This window comes from Erigeron canadensis, chromosome 1, assembly GCF_010389155.1.
Source record: "Erigeron canadensis isolate Cc75 chromosome 1, C_canadensis_v1, whole genome shotgun sequence".
NCBI lineage: Eukaryota > Viridiplantae > Streptophyta > Magnoliopsida > Asterales > Asteraceae > Erigeron > Erigeron canadensis.
Genome location: NC_057761.1, coordinates 23,726,720 through 23,736,550, shown reverse-complemented (window position 1 = coordinate 23,736,550; position 9,831 = coordinate 23,726,720). Strand labels below are relative to the sequence as shown.

General features: G+C 41.4%; 2 protein-coding genes across 3 annotated transcripts; one reads left to right on the top strand and one right to left on the bottom strand.

Moving 5' to 3' along the window:
• Nucleotides 1–2,263: 2,263 nt before the first annotated feature.
• Nucleotides 2,264–4,387, top strand: LOC122585213. Of its 2 annotated transcripts, XM_043757325.1 has the most exons (3): nucleotides 2,264–2,459; nucleotides 2,570–3,328; nucleotides 3,492–4,387. In XM_043757325.1, exon 3 carries the CDS (start codon nucleotides 3,715–3,717, stop codon nucleotides 4,264–4,266), a length of 552 nt encoding a protein of 183 aa, XP_043613260.1. In that variant the 5' UTR covers nucleotides 2,264–2,459; nucleotides 2,570–3,328; nucleotides 3,492–3,714; the 3' UTR covers nucleotides 4,267–4,387. The 2 variants fall into 2 exon arrangements, with proteins under 2 accessions (XP_043613260.1, XP_043613259.1); XM_043757324.1 differs by having other exon boundaries at nucleotides 2,264–3,328.
• Nucleotides 4,388–7,478: 3,091 nt separating this feature from the next.
• Nucleotides 7,479–8,831, bottom strand: LOC122587593. The gene has a single exon (XM_043759773.1). It carries the CDS (start codon nucleotides 8,829–8,831, stop codon nucleotides 7,479–7,481), a length of 1,353 nt encoding a protein of 450 aa, XP_043615708.1.
• Between the last annotated feature and the right edge of the window lie 1,000 nt (nucleotides 8,832–9,831).

Below are 9,831 nucleotides of genomic sequence, written 5' to 3'. Positions count from 1 at the left end.
TGTTTCCCCTTTATTCCTTTTCTATTTCTATACTTTATATATTATTTTTATTTTTATTTCTTTTAATAACTAATTTATGTATATAGATATGAGATAATATATTATGGAAAAAACATGATGATGCCACATAAAATTCCTATGTGGCAATATTATAAAATAAGTTTGAGTTTTTAAAGACTCTAATATCATTCGGATTCCTAATGTTTTAATATATATATATATATAGGGATGGGAATATAATGTTTTTAATTACCTAAGCTTAGGTGTGAAACACTCATATATATTTTTTTTAATTCATAAAATTTATGGAGGGCATGGATACGAGATATTTTTTAATTCATAAAATTCATGTGAAAGTCACGTGATGGGGGTTTTTAACGTTCGTTTTGTCATTTGGACTAAAAATGTTGACGGAGCAAATTTTTTGGACCAAAACTATAACTTTTGAAAGTTAAAGACGAAAACTGCAAGTAACAACTCACGACAAGGACGATTTCTGTAATTAAATCTAAAAATAATGGTAAAAAGAGGAAAACGTGATAGTTAATGAGAAAAATAAAGATAATGATAACTATTTCTCCCAATTTAAATCTATAATGGCCAATTACCCAATTTTGGTATTCATTAACTGTTTTTTTTTTTTTTTTTTTTTTTTGAGTTAGTTTCTTGCATCCCCCCAAGGGTATATCATATTATCAAGTTTCTCCTATGTAGTGTTTTTTTTATTATTATTACATCCTCCTAAGGTGATTTTTTGTTTCATTACATACTCCTCACCATAACGCCTATTAGTGCGTCTCCGTTAACCCCACATGTGCATGAGGGTATTTTAGTCTTTTAGCAATCTTCTTCTCCAAATCAATGCCTAAATCTATCTATATCTATACGGATCTGTATCACATACATATACACATATACCACTAGGTGCAAGTTATTTTAGTATTTTAGGACATATGTTTTTTGTAACTTACACACCACCATGATCTCCGACCACCACCATGATCATCTCCGACCACCACCATGATTTTACGGCTACCACATCGCCGGAAAGTCTTAGTGTTTTTACAAAAAAGTCTTGTATATCGTTACAAAAAACACATGTCCTAATTGGTCCTAAAATAAGAGGTGGTCCTAAAACAACCCAATCCTATACCACTGATCAATATCTATCTTTTTTTCTAATATCTATGGCATTGTACAAATCTTTAATTACATGTACAATTCGATCTGTACATAAATCGCATATACATATGATTGTCAAATGATTTCACAAAATACAAAAATTGGTTTTTCAACATGATACTTACATATCCATATCTTCAAATAATAGCCACATCAAAATCGTTCTTTCACACACCTGATTCGTTTCTTTACAATCGAAATCTACTATTCAAAATCCGATTTTGAACTCGGCGTACACCTACCACTACCACAACTTCCGACCAACTTTTGACATCTCCCACAACCACCAAACTCACCGCCCGGTTCTCAAATGACATCAACTCCGCCACACGACCTTATCTTATGAATGTCTTCCTCTTTCATCTCTTTTTTTAAATTGATTTCTCATATACATCTGAAATTAATTAATTTATATATATATACACACACAAACATGTGTGTGTGTATATATATATATATATATTCATTCGGGCGGGCGGGAATCCTAGCGAGGTAAGCTGAGGTGGAGCGGAGAAGGTCCTAGTAGTGGCCTCGACCACATGTGATCGCTGGTGGGGTGGTCGGAAGTGATGACTGGAGATGAAATCAGGTGAGACAAAGAAACAGTTGAAAGAAATCCATAAAAATTTAGTATTGTTTAGATCTAGTTTTTGATTTGATTTTATGTCGTGATGATTAGGTTATGTTTATGTTATTGTTAAGTTTTGTTGATGTGTATGTGTGTATTATGGAGATGGTGATTTATTTTTGATTTAGAGATTATAATGATTGAATAGATACAGGAGAGAAGCATGTGAAAAAAAAAGCAAGTTGAAATAATTAAGAAGAAGATGATAGGTATTTTAGAGGTTAAAAGACTAAAATACCCTCATGTGCATTGCACATGAGGGGGTTAACGGAGATATACTAACAGACGTTAAGGTGAAGGGTATGTAATGAAACAAAACTCATCTTAGGGAGATGTAATGATATAAAAAAAGTACAAGGACTAAACTTGATAATATGATATACCCTAGGAGGATGTATTAAAATTAACTCTTTTTTTTAAACAAGCATATATTATCCCCATTATCCCCATTATCCACCCCTAAAACCCGTATACAAACCCCTGTACCAAGCACGCCCTAAATCTAAATCTAGAGATGAATATAAAGATTTGAGGGACAAAATCGCCGACCAAACCTATGGATTCAATCAACCACGGTTCCGGCGCTTATTCCCATGCCTCCGACGCCCAATCTCCTAATAACCCGACCAAATCATCTTCCTCATCTTCTGTGTGTTCTTACGTTAATCAGGATCCTTCTCTTCATTTTTTTTTATATTATTATATACGCGTGTTGTTGCTTTTTACTTACTGAGGCCTAAGAATAACGCGTTTGTGCAGTGATGACTTTCATGGAGTACATGGGATCAGATTCTTATGAGGCCGATTTCGAGCCTGATCTTCCGGAAGGTCAAACAGCGACAGAAGTTGAGCGTCCCGACTGTCTTACAGGATACCCCGGAAAGTTTGGCCGAAAAGGAAAAAACCATTTGGAATTATGCTCTCAAGGCCCAACATAAAAAAAAGAGTATTGTTGGTGATAGTGAAGTTACGGGAAGTGAAACTGTTGTGGAAAAGAAAAAGGTTGTGGCCAAAAGGAAAGGTAGTCAGTCATGTGCTTCTGGTTCCCGCCCCAAGAAAATTAAAATCTTAAAAGGCGTCTAGTTGAAAGAACTGTCAGGTGGTACGTATAGGCTTCCTGATTCTGATGCCGCTGCCTCCCCCCCCGTGCACGGGGCAGGAAAGCGTCCCAGGGCGGTCCGCCAACTAAAAGAGAAGATTGAGACTGAGGCTAAAAAAGATGTTGATGTTGCCACCAATTCTAAAGAAAATAGCTTGTCTAATTATTATGGGGTGGAGCCTTCTAACAGCGAAGGTCCGCCTTCCCAGCGGATACCAGATATTCCTGAGGATGAGTCTCCCTTTACCGTGTCTTTTCCGAACATCCCTTGTAATAGTAACTTAGATGAGGAAGATGATCGTTCTGAATTTGTCAACCGCGTTATGGTTCCAGCTAGACTTCAGTCTTTGGCCCTTCTTACCCACGGTGCTTATCGTGACTTTGTAAATGAGACTGCCATTCGAAGTATGGCTACAGCGGTGAGTATGAGCAATTTTCACACATATATTTGTATTGTTTAGTCATTTTTGGTTTGTTATTTATGTATGCGTATTAACATTGTTCTTTCTCTGCTCATCTATTTTCGCCATACATTACTATTATCATTATTGTTATTATTATTACATATATATGTTTTTATAGGGTGACCTAGCCCGGAGGCTTGAGGTTATTGGGCTGGAGCATGCAAGGTTACGTAGACATAACAAAGTGCTGCTTCGCAAAGTTACCCATTATGAAAATAGCGTCAACCCGGACCTAGTGGCGTCTAAATTGGAGGACCTAAAAACTCAAAAGTTGTTTGAAAAAAAGAAGAGCAGATGATTTGTTAGATGATTTGGACGGGCTTCAGAGGCGATTCAACTCTATGGAACTTGAGAGGGATGAGTGTAAAAACAAGTATGCTGTAGAGGTAGATAAGTGTGGTGTTTTGTCTACGGAAGTTGCGGCTTTGAAAAATACACTTTCGGCTAAGGATGCCTCCATCCAAGACTTGGAACAGAAATTTTCGTCTCTTCAACTTGACCGAGAGCAGGTCGTGCAAGGTCTCCCTTCCCTCGTTAGTAAATTAATTGACAGTTTTGAGTTCTCTCAGGAGATGGGTACGGTGCAAAAGTATGCTATGGCTGTGGGCGTGCACAAAGGGTTGGACAGGGCTGCGGCTGCTATGCCAGGCTTGGAAATTTCTATGATCAAGGGCTATCAGCCAAATGCTATGGATAAGCTCGAGAAAGCAGCGGAGCGTTTTCAGAAGAAGAAGTATGTGTATCTTGAAAGCATTGCTTCGAGCTCCCACTTGCCTGCCTCAGCTATTTTAGCCATCTCCCCAGCACCCAAACCTGTGCCTAAACCAGCTAAGAAAAGTTCCGGTCCTACTTTGTCTTCGGCACCCTCTGGTTCCACTGTCCATGCCTCTTGATCTTGTGTTATTTTCGTTTACTTTGTTTGTAACAGGTCGTTGTCGGTCGGAACTATTTTGTGTTTCTTTTTCGCCTGTATGTTGTATCCTGAACCTACTATGTTTTGTCTTGGTGATTTTTTTTTTTTTTTTTTTTTTTGCCAAGGATATTATGCGTTATGGATTACGCTTTGTGTGTTTCTTACTTGCTTGTTGAATGAGAAATACCAAGTCACCCCTGAATTTATATTCACCGGGGTCTTAAATCCGGTCTGCCATAGTTTCCCGTAGGCTAGTGGAGGCAGACCTTAGAATATCATGACTTCTTTTATTATATATTTTTTTTATATAAGGCTGTTGTGGTTTTGTGGCGCAAGGTTGCGGGCCCACGCACCTTTGTGGGATAATTATCGACCACAAGTTCTAAGTATCATTACTATATTTTTGCCGAAAAGGTTTTATGTCCAATGTGTGCACATTATATATGTTTAACTTCTAAAAAAGGTTAGCCAAGGGCGTGTTCCTTTGCTATTTGAGCTTGAATACTTTGTTTTGGAAGAATCCAAAAGGGTTGGCGTGGTTAGCTTTGGTTAGCCAACGTTAGCCGTAACCTTAGTATTTTGCTACTTATTGCCTTCCCTTGTTTGGGTGTCGCCTACGCAATTAGCTAAATGGGATCCAGGCGTGGGTAGCCGTGGTCCAATGTTTCATTAATTCAAATTGGCCGGAGCCTGTACTAATTTACATGCCTTCAAGCTTTGGCTTTTTAAACTAAACTACAAATAACATTTTTTCAACTGAGATCCGTTCCATGTTCGTGGAAGGTCTTCTCCTTGGAGGGTAGAAAGCTTGTAAGAGCCGTTGCCACAGGCTTCGGTTACTTTGTAGGGTCCCTCCCATTGGGGGCCTAATTTTCCTGATTTTTCAGCTTTGCTAGCATCATTGTTTCTAAAAACGTAGTCACCTGGTAAGAATGCTTCTTTCCTGACCCTTTGGTCGTAGTATTTCTTCATTTGCCTCTTGTAAGATGCTTCTCTGATTGAGGCCAACTCTCTTCTTTCTTCCAGTAGTGCAAGGTTTGTTCTTAGCTGCTCTTCATTTTCTTCTTCGGTAATCGTCCTACGGGCTGTGGGAACGCTCGCCTCTGCTGGTATCATGGCCTCCGAACCGTATACTAAGCTGAATGGTGTTTCGCCGTTACTCGTCTTTGGAGTAGTTCGTAGTGCCCACAATACTTGGTGAAGTTCGTCCAACCACCCATTTTGGTACCTTCCCAGCCTCGCCTTGATTCCATGAACAATCTGTTTGTTCATTGCCTCCACTTGCCCATTGGCCTGAGGATGGGCAACGGAAGTGAAACGTTGTTGTATCTCCAGATTTTTACAAAATTGTGGAAAAACTCCCTCACAAAATTGTTTCCCATTGTCACTAACTATAATCTGAGGGATTCCAAATCTTGTGACTATATGTTCCCACGTGAATACTTCCATTTGCTTGCCTGAGATAGTGGCCAGAGGTTTGGCTTCTATCCATTTGGTAAAATAGTCTACCGCCACCACCAGAAACTTTATTTTTCTTGGAGCTACTGGGAAAGGTCCCACTATGTCAATTCCCCACTTGGAGAATGGCCATGCAGCCATGACTGGGATGAGTTCATTTTTTGGTTGCTTGGGAGCTGTGGCATGCACCTGGCACGAATCACAAGCTTGGATTTCTTGTAAGGTGTCGTTGTGCATGGAGGGCCAATAGTAACCCATCTTCATGATTTTGGCTACCACCGTCCTGGCTCCGGCATGGGCTCCGCAGGCTCCATGATGTTTCTCCCTAATTACTTCTTTTGCTTGCCTTGGCCCTACGCACCGCAACCAGGGGCCAAGGTAGGACTTCCTATATAAACCTTCATCTTTGAGAGTATATTGTGGTGCCTTTATCCTTATTTTTCTTGCTTCATCTCTGTCTGCCGGTAGGAGGCCGCTTGTCAGATATTGGATGATGGGCGTTATCCAATTATGTCCTTCTTCCTCTATTGGGGCCACCACGACCTCTTCCTCAATAGAGCTTCTTTTCAGTGTTTCTACCAGCACCTCTTTGGTTAAATGTGCGAATGATGTTGAGGCTAGCTTGCTCAATGCATCCGCTATCTTGTTACGATTTCGACTTATGTTTTCTATTTTGAAAGTTTCAAAGCTCTTCTGGATTTCTTTACTTTCTCCAAATATTTCTTCATGGCTGGTTCCTTTGCTTCATATGTTCCATTTATCTAGAAAGCTACTACTTGGGAGTCGACACAAGCATGTAGGTGCTTTACTTTCATTTCCTTAGCTATCCTTAGACCAGCCAGAAAGGCTTCATATTCTGCCGCATTATTTGATGCTTTGAAATCAAAACGTAAGGCGTAAGTGAATTCCTGGCCTTCCGCGTTTGTCAAGATCAATCCGGCCCTGGAGCCATCTGCACTTGACGCTCCATCTGTGAATAGCCTCCATGTATCTGGAGGGGTTTGTATATTCTGCTCTTCTTTGACTCCTTCCGAAGCTGCCTTTCGTTTTCCTGTTGTCTCCTTAGCTGGGACCTCGGCTAAAAAATCTGCAAGTACTTGCCCTTTAACTGAGTTTCTTGGTCGGAAATCAATCTCATGTTCTCCCAATTCTACTGCCCATTTTGCTAGTCTACCCGATACCTCCGGTCTTGTAAGGACTTGTTTGATTGGTTTGTCTGTTAGTACTTGGATGGGGTGTGCCTGAAAATATCTCCTGAGTCTCCTAGCTGCATGCACAAGTGCCAGCGTCAGCTTTTCAATTTCTGGGTATCTTGTTTCCGGAGGCTGGAGCACCCTACTGACATAGTATATAGGCCTCTGCACGCCTTTTCTTGTTGCAATTAACACCGCACTTAGTGTCTCTTCCGAGGCTGCCAAGTACACTTGAAGTACCTCTCCCAGGTTTGGAGCTGTCATTGTGGGTAGTTGACACAGGTAGTCTTTTAGCTCCATGAAAGCCTTTTGGGCTTCCTCCGTCCATCTGAATTGTCGTTTCTCCAAGCATCCCTTCAATGTCTTAAAGAAGGGAAATGATCTGTCCGCAGACTTGGAGAGAAACCTATGGAGAGCTGCTAACTTTCCGTTAAGACTTTGCACATCTTTCAGAGTCTGTGGGGACTTCATGTTTTGAATATCTTTGATCCTAGAAGTTGGCCTTCTTCTACCCCGAATGAGCATTTTTTTGGGTTGAGCTTCATGTTAATTGATCGGAGTGTTCTGAAGGTTTCCTCGATATCCATAAACATATCTTCTTCATATCTACTTTTGATGACATGTCATCTACATAGGCCTCTAAATTCCTGCCAATTTGCCTCCCGAACACTTTGTCCACTAGCCTCTGGTATATAGCCCCTGCATTCTTCAGACCAAATGACATTTTTTTATAGCAAAAGATTCCCTCTGTGGTATAGAAGGCTGTTTTGTCTTCGTCTTTAGGATGCATTTGGATCTGGTGGTAGCCCTTGTAGGCGTCCAAAAAACACTTTAGGCGAAAATCAACAAGTGATTCAACTTTCCAGTCAATTTCGGGTAGCGGGTAGCAATCTTTTGGGCATGCCTTGTTGATGTCTGTAAAAGCAACACACATTCTCCATCCGCCATCATGTTTTTTGACCATCACTGGGTTTGCCACCCAACTCTGATATTTTACTTCCCGCAGGATCCCGACGGCTACCAAATCTTGCACTTGTTCTTTTACTGCTGTGCTTGTATCAGATGCTAAACTCCGCCGCTTCTGCTTTATTGGTTCTAAGTGTGGCCGAGTATTTAGACGGTGTTGGGTGTCAAAATTTTCTTCACCGATCTTCAGTTTCCTGGGAATGCCTGTCATATCTGCGGGCTTCCATGCAAACACATCTTTATTTTTTTGCAAGATTTCCTTTAGCCTCCTTTTGCATTCGGTAGGCAATTGTTTTCCAATAGACACGTGTTGTTCGGGATACTCGTTGTTGATGTATAGCTTCTCCGTTTCAGCTTCAATAGCCTCACCTTTCTTTGATGATTCTCCTTGCTCCAGGGCTGTGACTTGGGCGCATTGGCGCTCTGGACGAGGTTCCGTTTTGACGGAGCCTACTCCATGAGGAGTTGGGAACTTGACAATTGAATGGATTGGAGATGGAACCATTCCCATCCTTCTCATGGCTGACCTCCCCAGTATGACTTTATAAGGGGATTTTTCCCTTACGATCATGAATGTTAAAGCCTCCGTTCTTATTCTTGGGATGCTTCCGACGGTCACGTTTAATGTAACTTCGCCTAACGACCATGTTCTTTCCCCTGAAAAACCCACCAGCGGGCTGGCGTTTTCCTTTCTCATCCTTCTCAAGGCTGCTTTCAACTTTAGGAAGCAATGTTCGTACATGATCTCGCATCCACTTCCCGTGTCCAGATGTATTCTTTTCACTGGGTGATTACCAATAATAGCCTCGATTACTATAGGAGCTTCAGAGGCTTCTTCATCCTCTACCGGGGGGGAATTGATGGCTACCTTTTTCCACTCTTCATTTCTTGTCGACGTGGTTGGTGGTTGCCTTCTCTCAGTTATCATAGCTGCTATTGGATACTCCAAGGGTTCCAACTTTGGTTCTGGTGCTTCTATAATTGGCTCTTTGCCTTTGGTCTATTTGGCCGCAGGCTCTTTGATCCCCTTCAATAGTGTGGACAGCTTCCCGGATTTCATTGCTTCTTCTACTTTGCTCTTGAAAAATTTACACTCGTTTGTGTCATGACCGTATCTGTTGTGGAACTCGCAGAATTTGGTTGTGTCTTTGCTTCGCATTCCTCGTGCCGTGGCCTTTTCTGTAGCTAGAATCTCCCGCGAGTTTTTTGACTCGTTATTTAATGTGCTACGGTTTCCCGATGGATTTCCTTGGTAGCGGTTAAAGGGAGCCGTCCAGAACCTTTCTTGGCGGGAGTGACGATTCCGCCTATTTCTGTCTAAGTCTTTTCCATAGTTTGGCCCGGTGACTCCTCCTGCTGTTTCTTTTCCTACCAGGAAAGTGTATGTTTTGTCCATGAGGGTCGTGTATTCCTCTGGCAAATCTGTGGAAAGGAATTCTACCAACGGTTGGAAACGTAACCCATGTACGAACCCCGAGATTTTTTGATTTTCGCTAAGGCCTTTCATAAGAGCTGTCTCATCTGTATACCGGGTTATGAACTGTCTTCATTTTCTCTCCGTTTGATGTTATGTGCCTCCAGATGCATCTTCTTATATTTTCGTTATTGACTGAAGTGGGAACAAAACTTTCGTTTTAAATCTTCAAAGTTAACTATGCTTCCCGTCGGTTGAGCATCGAGCCAGGCACGGGCTATATCCTTCAGGGTGAGGGCAAACATCTGGCACGCCACTGTGACATTCCACCTTTGCATGCGGATCATTCCATTGAAGTGTTTTAGGTGATTATCCGGATCATCTTTTCCATCGTACATTTCTATGCCTTTTGGTAGCCCACCTTCTGGTAATGGATAGTCTTCGATCCATTGGACAAAGGGTCCTGGATCCGTCTGAACTATCATGTCTTCTTCGCTCGGGACCCAGCCGGAGG

What these genes read in the sequence shown, in the direction of transcription:
- LOC122587593 (XM_043759773.1), bottom strand. Translation starts at nt 8,831, where the DNA reads ATGATAACTGAGAGAAGGCAACCACCAACCACGTCGACAAGAAATGAA.
- LOC122585213 (XM_043757325.1), top strand. Translation starts at nt 3,715, where the DNA reads ATGGAACTTGAGAGGGATGAGTGTAAAAACAAGTATGCTGTAGAGGTA.